Source organism: Hemiscyllium ocellatum, chromosome 47 (assembly GCF_020745735.1).
Source record: "Hemiscyllium ocellatum isolate sHemOce1 chromosome 47, sHemOce1.pat.X.cur, whole genome shotgun sequence".
Classification (NCBI taxonomy): Eukaryota; Metazoa; Chordata; class Chondrichthyes; order Orectolobiformes; family Hemiscylliidae; genus Hemiscyllium; species Hemiscyllium ocellatum.
In genome coordinates this window covers 18,899,769-18,924,265 of record NC_083447.1, presented here as the reverse complement: position 1 = coordinate 18,924,265, position 24,497 = coordinate 18,899,769, and the positions used below count along the sequence as shown (strand labels likewise).

Genomic DNA, 24,497 nt, shown 5'->3' with positions numbered 1-24,497 from the left:
TATCAGATCAGCTGGGGTCTTACTGAATGGTGACACAGGTTCAAGGGACTGAATGTCTGACTGCTACTCTATTTTTGTAGATCATTTTATGAACCTTTTCTCTGTTTCACTCTCCACTCCATCACTTCCTTCATCCAGGGAGCTCTACTTTTCTCCCTTATGGAAAATCATGACTGCACCCAAACGGTTTCTTTAAAGGCAGTGCATTTTCTGCCACAATTAATTGTTTTTGCTCCAGATTTCTCCTTACCATTTTCCATAGTTAACCAAAATGTTTGATATTATGGTCACTGACCTGGCATCAATAGACACGATACTAGAAAAGCACAGCAGGTCAGACAGCAGAGGAGCAGGAAAGTCAATGTTTTGCGCTGAAACTCTATCAGCATTGGGCAGGGGAGTGGAGCCCAGAAGTAAGTGGAGGGGTGTGGCTGGGGGGAAGGGTCGGGTGGAGAGGGGGGGGGGGGGGGCGGTGTAGAAGTATTTGGATTAATCAGTGAAAAGGGCAGAGTGAATGGGTGAGTAGGAAGATGGAGATGGGCAGGGCAGGTCAGGAAGGTGGACAGGGGATCAGGCTGGGGTGGAAGGAATTTGAAGCTCGTGAAGTAAATATTGACGCCGTTGGGCTCTAAGCTCCCAAGGCAGAAATATCAGGTGTTGATCCTCCCATTTACATTTGACCTCACTTTTGACAGTGGAGGAGTCCAAGGATGGACATGTCACTGGGGGAGTGGGAGGGGGAATTAAAATGGCTGGCAACTGGAAAGTTGGGTTGGAGCATTCATACAAAGTGCAGATGCTCTGCGAGCTGGTACCAGAATCTGCGTTTGGTCTCCTCTATATAGAGGGGGCCACATCAGCAGCAATTGTATTATAGATCCCCTAATAGTCAGAGGGAAATTAAGAAACAAATTTGTAAAGGAAATCTCAGCTATCTGTAAGAATAATAGGGTGGTTATGGTCGGGGATTTTAACTTTCCAAACACTATGGCAGTCCCAGTCCATGTTAAGGGTTTAGATGGAGAGGAATTTGTTAAGTGCGTACAAGACAATTTTTCTGATTCAGTATGTGGATACAGCTTCCAGAGGAGGTGCAAAACTTGACCAACTCTTGGGAAATAAGGCATGGCAGGTGACTGACGTGTCGGTGGGGGAGCACTTTGGATCCAGCGACCATAATTCTATTAGATTTAAAATAGTGATAGGAAAAAAACAGATTGAAAAGTTGAACTTCTAAGTTGGAGAAAGGCCAATTTTGACAGTATTAGGCAAGAACTTTCAAAAGCTGACTGGAGCCAGACGTGCACAGGTAAAGGGACAGATAGAAAATAGGAAGCCTTCAGAAATGAGATAACAAGAATCCAGAGAAAGTATGTTTCTATTAGGGTGAAAGGAAAGGCTGGTAAGTTTAGGGAATGTTGGATGACTAAAGAAATGGAGGGTTTGGTTAAGGAAAAGAAGGAAGCATATGTCAGGTATAGACAGGATAGATCAAATGAATCCTTAGAAGAGTATAAAGGCAGTAGGAGAATACTTAAGAGGGAAATCAGGAGGGCAAAAAGGGGACATGAGATAGCTTTGGCAAATAGAATTAAGGAAAATACAAAGGGTTTTTACAAATACATTAAGGACAAAAGGGTAACTATGGAGAGAATAGGGCCCCTCAAAAGTCAGCAAGGTGGCTTTTGTGTGGAGCCACAGGAGAGTGGGGAAGATACTAAATGAGTATGTTGCATCAGTATTTACTGTGGAAAAGGACATGCAAGATATAGAATGTAGGGAAATAGATGGTAACTTCTTGAAAAATGTCCATATTATAGATGAGGAAGTGGTGGATGTCTTGAAACACATAAAAGTGGATAAATCCACAGGACCTAATCAGGTGTACCCTGGAACTGTGTGAGAAGCTAGGGAAGTGATTGCTGGGCATCTTGCTGAGATATTTGTATCATCAATAGTCACAACCTCCAGAAGACTGGAGGTTGGCTAACGTGATGCCACTGCTCAAGAAGGGTGGTTAGGACAAGCTAGGGAACTACAGACCAGTGAGCCTGATGTCAGCGGTGGGCAAGTTGTTGGAGGGAATCCTGAGGGACAGATGTACATGTATTTGGAAAGGCAAGGACTGATATGGGATAGTCAACATGGCTTTCTGCGTGGGAAATCATGATTGAGTTTTTTGAAGTAACAAAGAGGATTCATGAGAACAGATCAGTAGATGTGATCTATGTGGACTCCAGTAAGACATTTGACAAGGTTTCCCATGGGAGACTAGTTAGCAAGATCGCATGGAATGCAGGGAGAACCAGCCATTTGGACACAGATGTGTGAAAAAGTTGCCCCTTAGGTCTCGTTTATATATCTTTCCCCTCTCACCCTAAACCTATGCCCTCTAGTTCTGGACTCCCCGACTCCAGGGAAAAGACTTAGTCTATTTATCCTATTCATGCCCCTCATGATTTAATAAAATTCTACAAGGTCACCCCTCACCCTCCCTCGCTTGCTCCAGGGAAAACAGCCCCAGCCTGTTCAGCCTCTCCCTATAGCTCAAATCCTCCAACCCTGGCAACATCCTTATACATCTTTTCTGAACCCTTTCAAGTTTCACAACATCTTTCCAATTAGAAGGAGACCAGAATTGCACGCAATATTCCAACAGCAGCCTAACCAATGTCCTGTACAGCTGCAACATGACCTCCCAACTCCTGTACTCAATACTCTGACCAATAAAGGAAAGCAAACCAAACGCCTTCTTCACTATCCTATCTACCTGCGACTCCACTTTCAAGGAGCTATGAACCTGCACTCCATGGTCTCTTCATTCAGCAACACTCCCTAGGACCTTACCATTAAGTGTATGAGTCCTGCTAAGATTTGCTTTCCCAAAATGCAGCACCTCACATTTTATCTGAATTAAACTCCGTCTGCCACTTCTCAGCCCATTGGCCCATCTGGTCAAGATCTTGTAATCTGAGGTAACTCTCTTCGCTGTCATCTGCAAACTTACTAACTGTACCTCTTATGCTCGCATCCAAATCATTTATGTAAATGACATAAAGTAGAGGGCCCAGCACCGATCCTTGTGGCACTCCACTGGTCACAGGCCTCCAGTTTGAAAAACAACCCTCCACCACCACCACCCTCTCTGTCTTCTATCTTTGAACCAGTTCTGTATCCAAATGGTTAGTTCTCCCTGTATTCCATGAGTGTAGACCAATGGATTGAACGGTCTCCTTCGGTGCTATAATCATTCTTTGATTCTATGAAATTAGTTGATCTCACTTGGGACAACGTAATCAACCAAGGTTCTTGTCCCAGATTGTTAGCTGACGATCCTGTTGCAAAGCAGGTAATGAGAAGGAATAAAATGATGCTCTGTTGTGATCTTTCTTACAAAAAGGTTAGTCTGCCAACATGATACCAAAACATGGCAGTGCCCACATTACTCTTACAAGAAAAAGGCAGCATAAAGGATGAAGGAACCCACAGAGAAAGTGTTTTTCTATCCGACTCCGTATCAATTTTCCACACATTAAATGATCAGGATCAACTGCTGGTATTATAATTTACATTTAGATGAACAGGCTCGTTTTGGGCAAACTTAGGTTTTACACCACAGCTTTATCACGCATGCATTTGCATCCACTCCCTCCCCCTCCCCAGAGTATTATAATTAGAGTTGGACTTTAAACAAACATTGTAATCCAGAAGATGAAGTCAGAACGAAGGCAAATAATTAACCCAGATTACAGCTAAAAGTTTCTCAACCTTCCCAGAGAACAGAAGTAGTGCATTTATTACAGAAAAGAAAAACTAGGAACCAAAAATACTGAAGAGTGAAGTCAGGATTTAAAAAAGCATTGCATGAAGAACATTAGCACGGCCAAAGTAAAAACTGAGGGACTGAGGCAAACAAGAGACTAGGACCATTGACATAATTTTCTAAAATGCCACAAACGCTCATACTACGGAGACACTGATATGCAATTAAGCACTTGTGGCTATAGCTACCCATGTCTTTCATCTGGAAATAAAAAGGCCCTTTGGGGAATCAGTCTCTAACACTGTGGTTACAGCACCAGCAGCCTTTAAACTATCGTAATCTCAACTGCACAGCAGGTCTGTCATTGCTGCTGCTTTCGGCAAACCCCAGTCTTTTTCAGGAGGCCCAAGGGGATGGTGTGTGCTCCGAAAGACTCCCTGGGTGCCATGGAACAACAGATGGGAGGTGGGAGGCGAGGCAGAAGGCTTGCAGTAATGCAGGCCACACATACTATTGTAGGCATGGTCATTTTAGAGGAGCTCAGATTACAGAGCATAGGGCAATTCACAAACCATCGCATGCTGCCCCTTGATAAACCTTTGCTTTGTAAATATTATGCTGCAGGTACTATGGAATTGATGGCAGACGCATCAGACAGATGGGATACAGAGCTTTGCTGTGGGCTTTAACCCGTTACAGACTTGTGGATGTCTGAAACATTAAAGATTTTGTTTTGAAGTTTACTCACTACCTTATCTGAAGGTGCCAACCTTTGCTGGACCCCAGTTCCCCAGTCAAGTGAATATAGTTTGTGACTGCAGCTAACCTGGTGTCTATTTTCCACTCCCGATAAACAGCCAGATCAGAGACCTATAGAAATACTCTCTACAAATCTGCTTTTTGGCTAAAAGCTTCCGACTGAGCATCGTAAACGTAAGGAGGTGGTAGAAAACTCCCTGCCGAAGATATTTGATATATCGGTTTCTTCAATTCACTGAGCTCTGAACATTGACAGAATGACACACGATGATCAAGCTAACAGGGTAAGAGAATTAGAGATGGTCACTCTGTGGAGTGACAGCAACAGGAAAGCAAAGCACATTTGCCGAAATGACTTCCTGAGAATCTCTAACCTGTGTGCAGTCTTTAAAATTAATAGAGTTGAAACTTTAGCTGTGAGAAAATCATCAACAACTCTCTGGCATCAAGCACGTAAGCAATCTCTTCACAACGTTTCAGATCTTTGACAGCTTCCTCAGGTATTCACTTCCTGGTGAGTATACCTGTGATTTTGGAACTGGAATATTTAGCAGGTTTGACAGAACTTTTTGGAGGGAGAAACAGTGAAGATTTCAGATCTACCATTGCACCTTGCAATTCTGATGGAAGATTGAAACCTCAACTGTTTCTTTCTTATCAGAATATTTTGGACCATTTGAGCGTTTCCCATTTCTCTTTTAGATTTCCAGCATCGAGAGTCTCTTATCCTGAAACTTCCACCATTTTAACTTCTTTCAGGAGACACTTTGAAAGGAAGGCATAAAATCTACTTTATATAAAATGGTAACTATCTAACAAAGCAGTCCAATTCATGCCAAAACCCTGCTCCGGCATGTTTTGGTCCTCATTTCAACTGCTAGTGAAAGAGTCCATAACCTCTTCCTCTCAGTCAATATAATCAACAGACCTCACTGCAAAAAGCTGAAAATTCCTTTATTTGAGTTGAAGGGTGAATTGGAAATAACTAGTTTTCCCTCACCAGTTTAAGCACTCTACAACTGAATTGCCCAGTATGACTCATGCCAAGGTGGTCATGATTGTTCATTGACAAATTAAATGTTTTACAATCAAACCTCTTAGAACATTGTACCATCATGTTGCAAAGACCCAACTGTATTAGTACAAAAAAGTCAAAAAGGCAAAACTACCTTGACATGGTGACCTTCCATATACCGTGTGGCGTCCCTGAACAAACGATACATTATGAATCCATGTGGATCTACACTGTCAATAAGTGGATATGCTGTCTGTAAGAGAAAAACAGAGAGAGCTGTCAGGCACTGCCATAAAGATAGATTCCAGTTTGTGCTAACTGAAATCAAACGAGGCTGGTGCTAGTGGTTTGCAACCAACTGCAATCAAGAAACGAACTTGCTGGGAATTGCCAATGGCAGCAAATAGGAAGATGGTTTTCAAGTCATACACCTCAATAAAGACACAAAGTTTACATTGCTGGCTGTGCAAGGCCCATGACTTTGCAGCTGGGGCCACAATAGAGTGTTCAAAGATATTACTCAGCTTTCTAACAAAAGATACAGGTGACCCCAAAGGATGCATCCGGCTAGTTTGATGCCACTGTTCCCACCAATCAGAGAGCTGCCACTCCTGGATCTTTGGAGATCCAATTTCAGCAGTCTGAAATTAAGGGACACGAACTGAATTTGTAGTAGCAATATTAGCATCCAAAAACACAGGAGGTTGTTGTACCAATTAGGCTTACTTCCCCTGATCTTCACCATGGCCCTGCAAAGTTCTTTTCTTTAAGCACATCTTTAATTCACTTTTCAAAATGTTACTTTTGAATCTTTCCAAAACCCTTTCATGAAGTGTACTCTGATCATCACAGCACATTACAGAAGAAAAAAAAACTAATCATTCTGTCTGCTTAAATCTTTAGTCTGTGTTCTCTGATTATTAAAAGTTTTTGACTAGTGAAAACATTTAAAACTTTCCCATTTCATAGAATTCCTACAGTTTGCCAAGCCTTTGATCTTTATGCCGTTATTATTTAGAGGAATAGGAATGCAGTTTCCTTGTTCAAGGAGGGGAGTAGAGACAACCCGGTAATTATAGACCAATGAACCTTACTTTAGTTGTGGATAAAGTGTTTGAAAGGATTATAAAAGAGATAGGATTTTTAATCATTTGGAAAGGAATAAGTTGATTAGGGATAGTCAACATGGTTTTGTTAAGGACAGATTGTGCCTCACAAACCTTATTGAGTTATAGAGTAATAGAGATGTACAACATGGAAACAGACCCTTCGGTCCAACTCATCCATGCCAACCAGATATCCCAACCCAATCTAGTCCCACCTGCCAGCACCTGGTCCATATCCCTCCAAACTCTTCCTATTCATATTCCCACCCAAATGCCTCTTAAATGTTGCAATTGTACCAGCCTCCACCACTTCCTCTGGCAGCTCATTCCACACCCGTACCACCCTCTGTAAAAAGTTGCCCCATAGGTCTCTTTTACATCTTTCCCCTCTTACCCTAAACTTATGTCCTTTAGTTCTGGACTCCCCCCACCCCAGGGAAGAGACTTTGTCTATTTATCCTATCCATGCCCCTCATGATTTTATAAACCTCTATAAGGTCACCCGTCAGCATCCGACATTCCTGGGAAAACAGCTCCAGCCTATTCAACCTCTCCCGATAGCTCAAATCTTCCACTCTGGCAACATCTTTGTAAATCTTTTCTGACCCTTCCAAGTTTTACAACATCCTTTCGATAGGAAGACGACCAGAATTGTACACAATATTCCAAAAGAGGCCGAACCAATGTCCTGTGCAGCTGGAACATGACCTCCCAACTCCTGTTCTCAATACTCTGACCAATAAAGGAAAGCGTACCAAATGCCTTCTTCACTATCCTATCTACCTGCGACTCCACTTTCAAGGAGCTATGAACCTGCACTCCAAGGTCTCTTTGTTCAGCAACACTTCCTAATCTTACCATTCAGCATATAAGTTCTGCTAAGATTTGCTTTCCCAAAATGCAGCACCTTGCATTGATGTAAATTAAACTCCATCTGCCACTCATCAGCCCATTGACTCATCTGATCGAGATCCCATTATAGTCCGAGGTAGCCCTCTTCGCTGTCCACTACACCTCCAATTTTGGAGGCATCTGCAAACTTACTAACTATACTTCTTCTGCTCACATCCAAATCATTTATATAAATGACGAAAGATAGTGGACTCAGCACCAATCCTTGAGGCACTCCACTGGTCACAGGTCTCCAGTCTGAAAAACAACCCTCCTCTACCACCTTCTCTCTTCTACCTTTGAGCCAGTTCCGTATCCAAATGGTGAGATCTAACCTTGCTAACCAGTTTTCCATGGGGAACCATGTCGAATGCCTTAATGAAGTCCATACAGATCACATCTACCGCTCAGCCCTCATCAATCCTGTTTGTTATTTCATCAAAAAACTCAATAAAGTTTGTGAGACATGATTGCCCACGCACAAAGTCATGTTGACTATATCTCTAATCAGTCCTTGCCTTTCCAAATACATGTACATCCTGTCCCTCAGGATTCTGTCCAACAGCTTGCCTGCCACCGTCGTCAGGCTCACTGGTCTATAGTTCCCTGGATCGTCCTTAGCACCTTTCTTAAATAGTGACAGCACATTAGTCAACCTCCAGTCTTCCGGCACCTCACCTGTGACTACGAGCTCTTTGAGAAGGTGACCAAACAGGTGGATGAGGGTAAAGTGGTTGATGTTGTGTATATAGATTTCAGTGAGGCATTTGATAAGGTTCTCCATGATAGTAAATTTGCGGATGACACTAAGGTTGGTAGAGTTTTGGTTAGTGACAAAGGATGTTGTAGGTAACAGAGGAACAAAGATAAGCTGCAGAGCTGGGCTGAGAGGTGGCAAATAGGAGTTTAATGTGGAAAAGTGTGAGGTGATTCACTTTAGAAGGAGTTACAGGAATGCAGAGTACTGGGCTAATGGTAAGATTCTTAGTAGTGTGCCTGAGCAGAGAGATCTGTGTCCAGGTACACAGATCCTTGAAAGGTGCCACCCAATTTGATAGAGTTGTTAAGAAGGCATACGGTGTGTTAGCTTTCATTGGTAGAGGGATTGAGTTTTGGAATCATGAGGTCATGCTGCAGCTGTACAAAATTCCAGTGCGGCCACACTTGGAGTACTGCATACAATTCTGGTCACATCATTATAGGAATGGTGTGGAAGCTTTGGAAAGGATTCAGAAGAGATTTACGAGACTGTTGTCTCGTAGGGAAGGTCTCGTGAGGAAAGGTCTCGTGAGGAAAGGCTGAGGGACTTGAGGCTGTTTTCGTTGGAGAGGTGGTGGTTGAGAGGTGACTTAATTGAGACATAAGATGATCAGAGGGTTGGATAGGTTGGACAGTGAGAGCCTTTCTCCTTGATTGGCTATGGCTAGCATGAGGGGACATTACTTTAAATTGAGGGGTAATAGATACAGGACAGATGTCAGAGATAGTTTTAGGGTGGCATGGTGGCTGGGTGGTTAGCACTGCTGCCACAGCACCAGGGACTTGGGTTCAATTCCAGCCTTGGACAACTGTCTGCGTGGAACTTGCACATTCTCCTCATGTCTGCATGTGTTTCCTCTGGGTGTTCTGGTTTCACTCTCAAAATCCAAAGATTGTGTGAGACAGCAGTGCTAACCACTGAACCACCTTGCTGCCTCAAATAATAGGATCCTAGAAAGCACGGAGTATCAAAGGACCACAAGGTGCACAACCACTGGTCCCTTAAGGAAACAGAATAAGTAGATAATTTTTTTAAGAAAGGATTTGGGGTAAGTGTGGCAGAAATCCTCAAAATTTACGTAGATGTCCACACGGGATGCCAAGGCATACAAGGCTATGTGCCACTGTTGGAAAATAGGACTAGAATAGTTAGGTGGTTGTTTTTGAATGGCACAGGTTCGATGGATCAGAGGGAACTTTTGTGCTGCAAACCTCACTGATGCTATGATAATTAAAATCATGTTTTTAAACTGCGTTCTGAATAACAACAACTTCAAATCAACAACTATTGTTGGAACTATTAAACAGATGGGAAATACAGAGTAAAAAATATTTTGTGCTGCAATAATTATGTAGACTCTGCTTGCATGCTGTAATTTAGTAGTGAGATAAGCATGAGGCAATTAGCAAAGAAACCTGTCTTGCTGTACAGACAGGCAGAAACCTGCCGGGCAGGTACCTATCCACATTCATCATTATCTATTCCAGAACAAGTATATCTGATTTGCTTCACCTAGTTTCAAATCATGCTCGAAAGAACATTGTTGAAATTTAGCTGCCTCATGTGAAACTGAATCTGTTGCAACAGAGTTTTTTTTTCCAAATTTCATGTTTTATTAGGCAGGGATTTTCTAAACACTGGTGTGGCATCATGTCTCTTAAATAAAAATATTGTCACCTATCAGCATTCTTCTGGCTTGCAAAGAATTAATGAAGACGACAGGAGGGAGTAGGGATTTGCGAGAAATAAAAAGAAATCAGCTGAAGGACAAAGGGGAAAAGATCCAAGAAAAACAAGGTACACTTACATAAGGGAAATGGAGAGAAAAAAATAAAAATAAAAAAGAGAAACAGTTTGGTATAACAATAATAAGCTGCACTGATTTACAAGTACCAGTATCACTTCGGTTGAACGAGGCCAAATAAAATCCTGTTTAACCCAGATCTGAGCTTCATGTTCATATCAAATCCATTATTAAAACCACAACACACCTCCACATTCTCCACTCCTCCCTCCCCACTGATACTGAAATTCTTCTGTTACTTTGATAAGCACTTCTCCACCATTCTGTCAGGCTCCCATTTGCCAAACTCTTGTCTAAAGTTTAATTTCATTTGCTCTTAAACATGCTCACGAACTCAATACTGGTTCCTTACCACCCAATGCACCAAACCTGGTCATTAATTCTCCTTCATGATTTAAATGTAATATATATAATCAGTTGACAATGTGTTACATGGATGCTAAAGTGGAACTCAACAAAATCCAGGCATATGCAGGGCTGTGTCTAATTAAAAATGGACTCATTGTCTTCTCTCAGTGACTGATGGTAAAAGGGTGAATAGCTGGGTGGAATTAGTTCTTAACTACATTGAAACCTGCTGTGAAAAACTAAGTGGAAGTGTCTTTAGAACACAGTTGCCAGCCTTTACTCTTTTAAATTAAGATCTCATTAACTAACAAGCATGGCTGATGGAATTTCTCTAGCACTCTTACATGATGCTGTTACACAGTCCAGGAATATGATGACGACAACTGCTCTGTACAGTAGGGTTATTGAGGACTTGCAGAGGTCTTTGTTGTCAAACACTTGATGCCACGGTTTGTAGAAGGCTGAGCTGGCACAGCAGTTCCAGCTTTGGATCTCATTCTCAATGATGGCCTTTTGACAGCACGGACTGCCAGGTTATAAGAGATGTTCAATATATTTTGATTCTCCCTTTCGGCATGTTTAGGAAGTCGAATATCTGGTCGACCAAACATGGGTCAATGAGAGATTTTGTTTTGGCAACATTCAAGGACAGGCACAGTTTCTTACATCTCGAGTTGAAGAAATCAAGAGTGGCTTGCAAATTTAATGCTGATTGGAAGAAACAAGGCAACAGTCACCTATGAACTGGAAATCATTCATGGCGGTTAATTTAGTTTGAGCATAAAGGTGACTGAGATTGAAGAGCATCTGCCATGTATTCCAAATTCAATGGGAGATTCATCGAACAAACACTAGTACCCTTCTTGAAGTCAGATTTGCAGTTAGATCAAGAAGCATTCAGGCAAAAGTCCTCAAACTTAACTACAAGAGACAAGATACTGTCTGGATAGCTAAAAACCATTTCTTTCACCAGGTCCCATTTCTTCAACTTTCAAATTGCCAGAAAGAAAACACAGCAAGTCCTGTATTCTCATTACCTCATGAAACACTATGCCCCATATGCTCAAAGATGTGTAGGTTGAGAATCAGCCTATTCAGTCACTTGTAGATCCAAGGCAGAAACTCACAAATCTAAATAAGTCCCATCCCATCCTTGAATAGTGAGACAGCTGTTGCTGATGATTTAATTAGTGTGTGGTGCTGGAAAAGCAGAGCAGGTCAGGCAGCATCTGAGGAGCAGAAGAATCGACGTTTCGGGTAAAAGCCCTTCACCAGGAATAAGGCTGTGAGCAGAGGGGGTGATGAGAAAATGGGAGGGGGGTCAGAGCCTCATTTCTGGTGAAGGGATTTTGCCCGAAACATTGATTCTCCTGTTCCTCGGATGCTGGCTGACCTGCTGTCCTTTTCTAGCACCATAGTCTTGACTCTGATCCCCAACACCTGCAGAGCTCACTTTTGCCCTGATGGTGTAATTCCAATTTAAAGTAAACTTTCCTCATATAGCACACTCAGCCTTTGTTCCTGTCTCTTCAACTGCATGGAACATTGCAACATCATTTTCAACATAAATGCTCAAAGCACATTATCAACAGATTTTTAAATTATCTGACTGTCTACTCGAATTATCTTAAGCAAATAGGCTTGTATTACATGGCTGTATTTAAGAGACTGCAGTACTCTTTGGGAGGACAGTGGCTATGCACTGATCTGATGGTACTTCCAAACCAAGAAAAAAAAGAGTTGCAGATCTAGAAATCAGTTTTTCCAGCAATTTCTGTCTTCATTTCTAAGTTCTGATGAAGGATGCAACATTTCAAAGGCAGCTGGATGGATATAATGAATTGGAAGGGTTTGGTGGGATATGGGCTGGGCGTTGGCAAGTGGGACTAGATTAGGTTGGAATATCTGGTCAGCATGGATGAGTTAGACTGAAGACTCTGTTTCCGTGCTGTACATCTCTGTGACTAAGACGCAAAGTGTTAATTCCGCTTTCTCAACACAGATGCTGCCAGACCGGCTGAGCTCTTCCAGAAATTTCTGTTTTGGCTTCGGATGCTGCTTCCTCCCATTTCATATTTACCAACCACCTATCCTATTCAAATGCCAGGTTAAAGAGGAGCTTGTGAATCTATAGTAGATTCACAACGAGACTCTGCCAAAGGTGGGAAAAATGAATTTGAACACTTGTACTTATAATTACAATTGGTGAAACACAGAAAATAGGAGCTGGATTAGGCCCTTTGGCACTTCGAGCTAGCTCTGCCATTCAATGCGATCAGGCTGATCATCCAAGTCAGCACTCTGATTTAGCTCTCTCCCCACACCCTATAATCCCATTATCCCTTAGAATTCTATCAAACTCCTTCTCGAAAGCAAGGTCTTGGCCTCAACCACTTGTCATGGCAAAGATATACCCGAAACTGCTCACTTGCTGTTAATTGCAGCTGTTAAAATGTAAACACACTCCCTACTACATATTTAAGAGTCGCAAAGCCCAGCAAATTAGTGTCTCAAAGAGTTTGAATTTTGAAGAATTTATAGTTAAATTTAATTGTTTCTTTTAGAACATGATGCAATCACATAACTATAATCAAATTAAGATTTAGCAGACTGGCTACATCTAGTATCGCAATTATATATATTTTGCAACTATGTTATTCAGAAATTAGAAATTACAATAATGCGGTTACTTTACAGTTTTGAATAGCAACTGGTTCCCTTTAAAGCAAATCCAGTAGTTCACCTTTCCTAACAAATTCACATTCCAGGTGATAGCAGCTCATTCGGGGATTTCAGACTGCTCCTGGTACCTTGCTGTTCTTTGCTGACTTACACACTGGCTGATCCATGTGAACAAGATGAAAGGAGAAAAATAAAATCAACATGAAGACATCTTCATGTATATTGAAACATGTGATGCAAAATCAGCGGATAAATAAAACTCACCATGCCCGTTTCGGTGGTGAAGATAACAATTTCATACAATGGTGCCAACTGCTGGAAAAGGTAGTCTATTCCTGGCCTTTTCTTAAATCTCCAACCTGTGACTAACTTAAAAAAAAAGAAAAGGGACAGAGTGAGTCAATTAAAAAAGCATCATCAATAAAACGCTTAGTGTTTTTGCTCAATGCTAGCACTCTTTGAAGCCTGAAGAAGGATCAAGCTAGACAGCAGAGGAGCAATTGAAATTAATCTTCAGATCAAGGCAGAGGGAGGGTTGCAGTGTCAGAACTTCAGTCTTTTGCAAGGGACATTAAAACCAAGGACTGTCGCTCCAATCCAGCGGAAGTAAAAGACCTCAACTGAAAATAAGGGAGTACACTGGTGCCCAAGCCAATATTCATCCCTTAAATCAGTATCACTAAAACAGGTTATCTTGTTACTTGTGTAGAGTATTTGTAGCAATAGATACCTCTGAAGGCAACAGCTGTCTCAAATGATCTAGATTTGGCAACACGAAAGTAAGATTCAAGGGATATTGTTAAAGTGTGGCATGATTACACAGGCTAGCTGGTGACAGGGGACAAATGTAGATAAAGACCAGAAGCAATCAAGCTTTGTTTTTATGGGTCACTTGGCGCATTTCATTAAGCTGTGTTTCACTGTTAGTACTGCTGTTTCATTGAGCCAGCGACCAAGGTCCAATTCCAGCCTTGGGTGACTGTGCGGAGTTTGCATATTCTCCCTGTGCCTGGGTGTGTGTCCTCCCACAGTCCAAAGATGTGCAAATTAGGTGGATTGACCATGCTACATTGCCCATAGTGTCCAGGGATGTGCAGGCTAAGTGGGTTAGCCATGGTAAATATAGGGTTACAGAGATAGGGTAGAGGGGTGCAACTGAATGAAATGTTCTTCGGAGTCAGTGTCGATGTGCTGAATGCCTGATTGCACACTGTAGGAATTCTATTCCTTGATAGCCAAACATGACATCTAAATTCAAATTTCCATTAATCTGTATTTTTCTCAAGACGCAGATACCAAGTCTTGATTTGCCGATTAAAATTGCTATCTAGTAGACCACAAAGCTAACTTTCCTTTCTTGACTGTTTAGGCATGAAATTCAAATGGGACAAATGAGAAGCATGACAGAGAAAACAACGACAACTGCAAAAATAAACAAACTGCTTTGGCTTCAAAGAATGAAGTGCTTGGGCACAAGAGCCACAGCTTAGACATCTTTTGCATAGACAATCAACATACAAAGCACCACTGCACAGCTTTGACCAGAGTTTATGGAACACAGACAGCCAAGGTGGACTGCAATGTCACAGCGATATTTTGGAGTTCTCACTTTATCATCTTATAACGTCACAAAATTCCTTATCAGATGTCTTATCTCTAGATATCCAGATTCGTCAAGTTTTAAATAAACCAAGGGAAATAAAATCCAAGCGGTATAAACAGTAGGTGACACACTGGAAGGTGAGATAAGGTGGACTACATTTTAAGAAAATTATCCCTTTGCATTTAACATACAAAAAGACTATACAGGTCAACCCTTTGAAGTGGAGCCTTGCTGTGTGAACAGATCCAATCTGAACCCCAAAGGCAAGTGGTGCAATGTAATAAGATGGAATGACTCCACACGGCTCACAACATTTCTGAAAAGCAATGGACCGAAACGGCAATAATTTTTAAACTGTCCATACAAAGGCAACACAATAAAGACGCATTTTCAGCAACATTAAATAATAAAGAAAAAAAAAACTCATTTCACCCAGGGGCAAATGCTTTCATTAGATCTTTACATAGCGGAAAGACAGTGTAATACATATCACTGCAGTCTCTCTGCTCTGAGGAATACCATATGGGGAGTTCTCAGCTCCTTTCAACCACCTGCTCTGTATTCAGGTGTTCACATTACAAGGGACTGCCTACTCAACAGGTGTGAGTTTCATCAGATACAATGAAACACTTAAGTGCACTAACTCAAGGAGTAGCAACTGCATCATCCATGTCGACAAGCAAATCAGAGTTTAACACTGGTTGGAAGTTGGGCCTGGTAAATTGTTCTCAAGGCCTCTGTAGGTGCAGGAGACAGATAAAAGCAGCCTTGCTTCCTACTTCAAAACATGGAAACATTTCACATGTGCCACTGGTTGAGAGTTCAGAGCAGACTCCACATAAATGTACCCAAGTGCCAACAGAAAGCTGCTAACATGCAAAACGATTGGCTTAATACACAAAGAATGAGAATTTTGGCAAAGCAAGGATAGTGGAGGCAGTGACTGAGACACGTCAATATGAAGCAATGCCTCAAGGCAGGGCAGAAACAGAAATAGCAAAAAGGAAAGTTGTAAGATATAGGTATTCTCTTGTGATCGGAAATAGTTTTCATGTATGTAAAAAAAATTCAAATCATCTTTTAAGGAAATAACTTGGTACTTTTCGGAATATCAGGAGCCAGAAAGAATTTGTGAAGTGCAGACTACCACTACAATGTTAGGTAGTGCAGAGCCAATTTGTGAATCAAGTCCTCAAAAATAAACAAAGAAACAATCAGGTAAATGAGCAGATAAAACATTTCAGTGACAATGGTTTAAAACTAAACTGGAAAAGTTTTTTAAAAAACTGGAATAAAGGAATACTTTCAACAGAAATATTATCCTTAGACTTCCCTTCTCCTTTAACGTATCTTGTCAAATCCACTGTTTGTTGCAGATGCATTCACTGTGGTGAACACTACCAAGAGGCACTGTATGACCAGGTGTAGAGAGACTTACCGACCACTCTGGGTGCAAAAGCACATCTGTTAGCTCTAACACAACAGTATACGGTGGCTGGTAATATGGCTCTTTAAGGGGGTCTGGCAACAACTTCTGACTGGTGGGCTCAATTATCATCTGGGGAAAGAAAGGAATAAAAGAAAAGGATCAGATCAAAGAAACATGCAACAGCTTATATTACAAGGGCAAATTTGTAAAAAAAAAATACTTTGATCAGTCTAAAGTGGCAGGGAAAGGAAGATTTCTTTTCAGAGCTTCCCACCCACCTATTGATGACAACCTCAGTGCTACTGGTTTTCTATTGTTGCATTCACAAATCTGTTGCATGCAAGTCCAGCCCCAGCTGCCAGGGGATTACTACACACCTGAACCTCAACATATACCAAAGGTCAACCAAGCACAGCAAGATCTTAATATCCACCAATGCCAACACAAGTAATCTTAATATTCCATTAATTGTGAAGGTGAAGCAAGGACGTGGCAGTCAGCTGGTTCTGCTCTTTGCCTCTAGCAGCAACGGCTCAGATTTGGATGGCAGGGATACTATTTTGTGTATTTTTAGGCCTAGTTTTCAGCCCAGTCTACTGGTCAGTATGTGGTTTACATATCTGAGGTTAAATGCATTTCCTTTCAACCAAAACTTCAGGGAAGCCCCAATATTAGCATCACTTGGTTGACTTCAACTTTATTATCAGTGGCATTGGTTACACGGCATTAATGAAGCATTCAATTTAACATTTTCACAGATTCCACTCCCTATCCCAATGCATACCTACCAAAATGCAACAACATCCAGCAACAAAAGAAAAAGTTATTGCTGGTTTTGATGACTGCATACCATAACAGACTCTCAGATACAGATCATAAGAAACAGATCAACTGGCAAAACAGCTTCCAATAAGTTTTAATTCCCCAGAAATTCAGAACACCAAGATCCAATTGTACTACATGGGTTGAAAGTGAGAACTGATTAACGATCACTTATTACCTCGGTGAATGTAGTAGTTTGCTAAATTCATAAATTGGATAGGAGATGAAGAACTTTGACAATATTTTGCAGCATGAGGTAACATGGAAGTTGAGACTAGTGTGCCCAACTTCTATGTGGTAACATGTCAAGTCTCAATCTATCAAACGTTTGCAATTGAACAACAGCTTCCCACCATGTTTATGGATATGGGCTTATGGCATTAGAAACTTGCCAGTTGATTTGTACAGAAGGACACCTCATCATGGAGACACTTTATACTGCACCTACAGGTCAATGAATAGGTGTACCATGACACACTGCATGATATTTATGACTCTATGACAGCAGAAAGATCTGCTGTGCACATTGCATATTCTGGATACACCCACCTGCCTGTAATCTTTGAAGTAGCGATATGTTCTTCGCAATTGCTGTACGATAGGAGGATCTGCAAAGCATTAAAAAATTTTTTTTGAGTTGAATTTATTCACAAACTTTTAAGGCACTTTTTCTCTAAATGAACTGTCCATTATTTTTCAATAAGGCTATAGCGATGACCTCATAAACACACACTGCAGCACAGACGAACTTTGAAAAACAGAGGAGAACCACCTATACAACGTATTCAAGAAGAATGGATACTCAAAAAACAGTGTGCAGATTCCTCAAGAACAAACCACGACAAACAGACAAAACACAGCCAGAAACCCTAACCACCTTACCATGTATCAAAGAAGTTTCAGAAATGACAGCCAGACTACTGAGACCCCTCGGAATCCTAGTAGCACAAAAACCCACCAACACTTTCAAACAAAAACTAACAAACTTAAAAGACCCAGTACAACCCATGGACAAAACCAATGTCATCTATAAAATTCCATGCAAGGACTGCCACAAACACTACGTAGGACAAACAGGAAGAAAGTTAGCCACCAGTATACATGAACACCAGCTAGCCACAAAAAGACACAACCCCCTCTCCCTCATAGCCCTACACATAGATGAAAAAAAAACACCATTTCGACTGAGACAACACATCTATCCTGGGACAGGCTATGCAAAGACATGCCAGAGAATTCCTAGAGGCCTGGCACTCCAACCACAGTGCCATAAACAAGCACATAGATCAACCCCTCAGAAAATGAACAGGAAAAGACATCATCACAAACCCCAGGAACCCCATCCAGGAGAAAGATATAAATAGAAAGCAGGAGTCAACAGCTTCGCTTCACTTGGAGGTCGCCACTGATGATGTTACCTAGCCAGGTAATGAAACATCTGGATATCAAACCTACACCCTAAACCTCAACCTGAGATACAAACCTTGCAACTTGTACCTATGTCAGGGGATGGCACGGATCACTCAAAACCGAATGGCCTACTTCCGTACGTTCTAACCATCATGTAAGAATACATAACGGGCAACTTAGATTAATAGGCCAAAGAGATGCCATTGGCAAAAGCTTAAGGGGATATTTCAGAAAGTGCTGAATTGATATATTCCAGCAAGTAAGAAAAGTTCATAGAGTTAGACCCGCCAACCATGGTTAACTAAAAGTTGAAGATAGTACAAATCTTAAAGAAAAGACATAATTATGCAAAAGAGAGGTGGCAGGTCAGATCAGATAGAATATAAAAAACCCACAAAGACTTGTCACCCAATTATAGGAAGGATATTATCAAGCTGGAGAGGATTCAGAAAAAAATTAACAGGACGTTGCTGGGTATGAATGATTTGAGTTATAAAGAAAGGCTGGACTTTTTTCACTGGAGCATAGGAAGTTGAGAGGCGACCTGATAGAAGTTTATAAAATAATGAGTGGTACAGACAGAGTTGATGGTAGTTGTCTTTTCCCTAAGATGAAGAATTTCAAGACTTGGGTGCATATTTTTAAGGCAAGAGGAGAGAGATTTTTAAAATGTTTTTAAGAGTCAAATTTTTTTTACACAAAGGGTGGTCCGCATGTGGAATGAACTTCCTGAGGAGATAGTGGATGCAGGTACAATTACAATGCTGAAAAGACACTTGGATAGGAGCAGACAGGTGGGGCTAGTTTAGTTTGGGATTATGTTCAGCATGGACTGGTTGGACTGAAGGGTCTGTTTCCGTGCTGTATGACTCTATGCCTCTTTGATGCAGCATCCTAGATCAGCAATTACAGCCATACCATAACTCTGGAATGTTCCCATTAAACAAAGTCCAAAACAAGAATTCAACGGCAGAACAAAATTATAAATAAGATCTCGCATTGTGATAGCTCAACCACATGGAGAAAACACTTCAGAAAGTCCAGACCATGTCTCCCATACTGGCAAAAACAGAATCCCAAAGCAGATAATCTACGGGGAACTGTCTCAGGGTAAATGAAATCAAGGTGGTTAGCACAAACAATACAAGGACATCTTAAGAAAAGAAATGGAATAAACTTCTGCATTATTAACAATGAAATATGGTTCAGAGTAAAAATCAAAAGAACTGTGAATCAGAAACAAAATAAAAATTGCTGGAAAAGCTCAGCAAGTCTGGTGGCATCTGTACAGAGAAATCAGAATTAACATTTCAGGTTGAGTCACCTTTCTTCAGAAGAAAGGGTTCAGAGTGTTTAGTTTTAGTGTTGATGGTAGACCAGTAATATCCAATATACACAGAAAACAGCCAGAGATGGCACAGTGCAAAGATTCTAATGATGACAACATTATCTGCCAGTTTTGTGGATGTCAGTGGCGATCTCACATCAGACCTTTTAATTCTTTCGAAGTGGGAAAGTTAGAAATGAAGCAAGTATAGTGGGAAAGATGGTAAAAGAACAAAACAGTAGGACAGAAAGCATTAAATAACAAAGAAGAATTAAAGGAACACAGCCAAAAGGAGTACGTACCAATAACTTGTCCCAGTTCTGTTGAAAGGTCAATGTTAGCTCTGTGACTTGCTTAATATTTTTAACTTTTGCTGTTTAAACATCCAGATCTGCAGTACTTTGCTTTTGTGCTCTCCAAATGCAAGTTTGATCAATACACACAGCCACAGTCAACATGTTCGCAATTAAAACTGCCATTAGAAACCTACTTGATGGAGAGCAAAATTGGGTTCAGCTGTGGTGGCAGTAGGATTTTCAACAGGAGCCAATATCTTGAGAAGCTCTGAAAGAGCTTTTGAAAAAGACAAGATTCTCTGAAATAGAGAGTGGAGAGTGAATTCTGCACCCAGAATTTCTAAAGTTGATTTTACATTGGGCTTTTATGCTGATGACTCAAGATAGTCACACTGCTGCTACCAATCCAGAGAAATGTACTGGATTTATTAAAGCCACCTGCCTGAGTACCCCCAGTGTTGAGAATGTATCTTCTTGGTGGTGGTCTTAGCAAACTAGTAAATTTACTTTGGGCTGGCTGCATAGCTTCACACATTGGCGGTCAATAACACTGGACTCTCATGGCCAAAGCTAACACAAACAACAGCCACTTCAGCAAGATACTGAAGGGTATGATGTATGTATTACCTAGGACTGCAAATCATAAATAGCCACTTCAGCTAGGTTTTGGAGAGAAACTAACACAAATGAAAATCGGAGGTCAGAAACAATTGGTGTATTTTGAGTTTAAGCAGCAAAAGGAAATTCTAGTAGGAAAAAAGTGCTATGATCAGATTTAGAACAATTTTAAAAAAATCTAAAACAACCCCTGCAGCCACCAATTGAAATTTAGGTATTTCACACTAAATAAAATTTAACTTCAAGGTGAGTTTCAAAATATGCACTCATTTTCTCCCGCATGTGAATCATCCAACTTTGCCTCTTCTTTCATGCATTGTTTTACTTTTGTATGTTGAAAATGAACAGAAGTACAGCAGTAAGTTTTGAGTCATAATCTCAAATAACCTTCCCAAACAATCACCACTTTTCTGACAGGCTTCTAGTTATCCATTATCTTGACACAGCTTGATAATAATCACAATAGGTCAATGCACAGGTGACTAAATATACCATAAACCTATAAAAGCAAATGCAAGTGTGCTTAACCTCAACAAAGTTATTCTATGCCAAATACATTTGACCACATTTTATTCTCATTTTTCCTTCTCAGCAGTGATCCAAAGGAGCAGTCACTTTCCAATGTCTCAGCAGATCTTAATTTAGGATGGACAATAAATATTGGTCGAGCCAGTGACGCCCACATCCTATAAATTAATTTTAAAAAGACTTCTTGACATTTGGTTTGGGTTGACAATGATTACAAAAGGGGATTTGAAGATCAATTACAATTCTGCATCCCCACTAAACATGCACTTTCCAGAATGAGCGACTTAACAATTAATAGCGCTGTTTAGTTTGAAAAGTTCAGAGTCCCAAAGTCATAGAGATGTGTAGCACGGAAACAGAGCCTTCAGTCGAACTCATCCATGCTGACCAGTTATTCCAACCCAACTTAGTCCCACCTGCCAGCACCCATATCCCTCCAAATCCTTCCTATTCCTATACCCATCCAAATGCCTCTTAAATGTTGCAAATGTACCAACCTCCACCACTTCCTCTGGCAGCTCATTCCATACACATATCACCCTCTGTTTGAAAAAGTTGTCCCGTAGGTCTCTTGTATATCTTTTCCCTCTCACCCTAAACCTATGCCCTCTAGTTCTGGATTCCCCCACCTCAGGGAAAGATTTTGCCTATTTACCCTATCCATGACCCTCATGATTTAATAAACCTCTAATAGATCACCCCGCAGCCTCCGACGCTCCAGGGAAGACAGCCGCAGCCTGTTCAGCCTCTCCCTGTAGCTCAAATCCTCCAACCCTGGTAACATCCTTGTAAATCTCTTCTGAACCCTTTCAAGTTTCACAACATCCTTCCGCTAGGAGGGAGACCAGAATTGCATGCAATTTTCCAAAAGTGGCCTAACCAATGTCCTGTACAGCGCAACATGACCTCCCAACTCCTGTACTCAATACTCTGACCAATAAAGGAAAGCATACCAAACGCCTTCTTCACTGTCCTATCTAACTGTGACTCCACTTTCAAGGAGCTATGAACCTGCACTCCAAGGTCCCTTTGTTCAGCAATACTTCCTAGGACCTTACCATTAAATATATAACTTTTGCTAAGATTTGCTTTCTCAAAATGCAACACCTTACATTTATCTAAATTAAACTTGATCTGCCACTCCTCAGCCCATTGGCCCATCTAATCACGATCCCATTGTAATCAAAGGTAACCTTCTTCATTGTCCACCACCCCTCCAATTTTGGTGCCATCTTCAAACTTACAACTATGCCTCTTAAGTTCACATCCAAATCATTTATATAAATGATGAATAGTGGTGGACCCAGCACAGATTCTTGTGGCACTCCACTGGTCACAGGCCTCCAAATCTGAAAAACAACCCTCCACCACCACCCTTTGTCTTCTATCTTTGAGCCAGTTCTGTATCCAAATGGCTAGTTCTCCCTGTATTCCATGAGATCTAACCTTGCTAATCAGTCTCCCATGGGGAACCTTGTTGAATGCCTTACTGAAGTCCATATAGATCACTTCTACTGCTCTGCCCTCATCAATTCTTTTTGTTACTTCTTCAAAAAACTCAATCAAGTTTGTGAGACATGATTTCCCAAACACACAGCCAAATACATGTATAAATACATATACATCCTGTCCCTCAGGATTCCTTCCAACAATTTGCCCACCACTAAGGTCAGGCTCACTGGTCTATAGTTACCTGGCTTGTCTTTACTGCCCTTCTGAAACAGTGGCACCACGTTTGCCAACCTCCAGTCTTCCAGCACCTCACCTGTGACTATCGATAGTACAAATATCTCAGCAAGAGGCCAAGCAATCACCTCTCTAGCTTTCCACAGAGTTCTTGGGTACACCTGATCAGGTCCTGGGGATTTATCCAGCTTTAACCATTTCAAGACATCCAGCACTTCCTCCTCTGTAATCTGGACATTTTGCAAGATGCCACCATCTATTTCCCTACAGTCTATAACTTCCATATCCTTTTTCACAGTAAATACTGATGCAAAATATTCATTTAGTATCTCCCCCATTTTCTGTGGCTCCACACAAAGGCCGCCTTGCTGATCTTTGAGGGGCCCTATTCTCTCCCTAGTTACCCTTTTGTCCTTAATATATTGTAAAAACCCTTTGAATTCTCCTTAATTCTATTTGCCAAAGCTATCTCATGTCCCCTTTTTGCCCTCCCGATTTCTCTCTGAAGATCATTCCCACAGCCATTATATTCTAAGAATTCACTTGATCAATCCTGTCTATACATGACATATGCTTCCTTATTTTTTTCTTAACCAAACCCTCAATCTCTTTAGTCATCCAGCATTCTCAATATTTACCAGCCTTCCCTTTCACCCTAACAGGAGAGAGCTAGTCAGTTTCCTACACTTGTGTTCTTTAAAGTACCTGCTCCCACTCTATACCCAAGTCCATCACCCCATATTCATTTGAAAGCTCTGATAATGAAACCCCATTCTGATGGTAAAGGCTGTTCTCTTCAGAAATTCTGTTTGAATGTCTTGTGAACTGAGGAGTCCAACCTCTGGCCCACCTTCCTCATACTGCTAATAAATGGAAATTTCATTATGTGAGATGAGTGAAAAGGTATGCAAAGGTAAGTGAGAAGCAAAAGAGGAAATGAAGGGTAAGCACGAGAGAAAGTCAACATAAATAACCGTCAGACAGATGTGGAAAGCAAGAATGGAGAAAGATGCAGAAATTTGGCCATTAGTAGAGGGGGTTGGAGTTTTAAAAAAAGGAAGTCTGGTTATAACTGTAAATGCTGTTGGTGCAAATACTGAAGACAGTTCAACAAAATGATTGACTGCGCTGCTTCCTGGAATGAAGGGGTTGACATATTGAGAACAGTTTATACCTTTAATCAGGAACATTCAGAAGAATGAAGGGTTCAATCCCATTGAAGCATACAATCTTGAGTGCTTGACAGGATAGATGTCGAGAAGATATTCCCCTACTAGGGGAAATATCAAATCAGGGGACAGTTACAAAGCAAAGGGACAGCTGTTGAAAACTGAGATGTGTAAGCATTTCTTCTCCCAGAGCGTAGTGAATGCTTGGAATTGTCTACCCTGTAAATTGCGGTAGCTAGATCACAAGGTATTTAAAGAGGTGGTAAATTTTTGAAATACAGGTCATTCTGCTATAATGTGTGTTTTGTTGACATGAATTTACGATTGACATATTGGGGACACTTTCTAAAGCTCAAACTTTTAAAATATGTGCTGGCTGTAACAAAATTACATTGCTAACACTCACTGTTTCTAAAGCACGATTTTTCTATAATGTGGGGTAGTACAAGAACGTAACCATTATGTTATAGAGGAACTACAT

At 41.1% G+C, this 24,497-nt stretch overlaps 1 protein-coding gene across 3 annotated transcripts in view; it reads right to left on the bottom strand.

Moving 5' to 3' along the window:
- The window catches only part of timm50 (translocase of inner mitochondrial membrane 50 homolog (S. cerevisiae)), a 178,060-nt gene that overhangs the window by 37,335 nt on the left and 116,228 nt on the right, over positions 1-24,497 (bottom strand). For 2 of the 3 annotated variants that reach the window (XM_060855933.1, XM_060855935.1), the window contains exons 4-7: positions 17,532-17,590; positions 16,170-16,289; positions 13,393-13,497; positions 5,692-5,790 (exon numbers count right to left, since the gene is read on the bottom strand). In XM_060855933.1, the coding sequence (XP_060711916.1) occupies positions 5,692-5,790; positions 13,393-13,497; positions 16,170-16,289; positions 17,532-17,590 (383 nt within the window). The remainder of the gene's footprint in view (positions 1-5,691; positions 5,791-13,392; positions 13,498-16,169; positions 16,290-17,531; positions 17,591-24,497) is intronic. The other variant, XM_060855934.1, reaches the window with a different exon arrangement.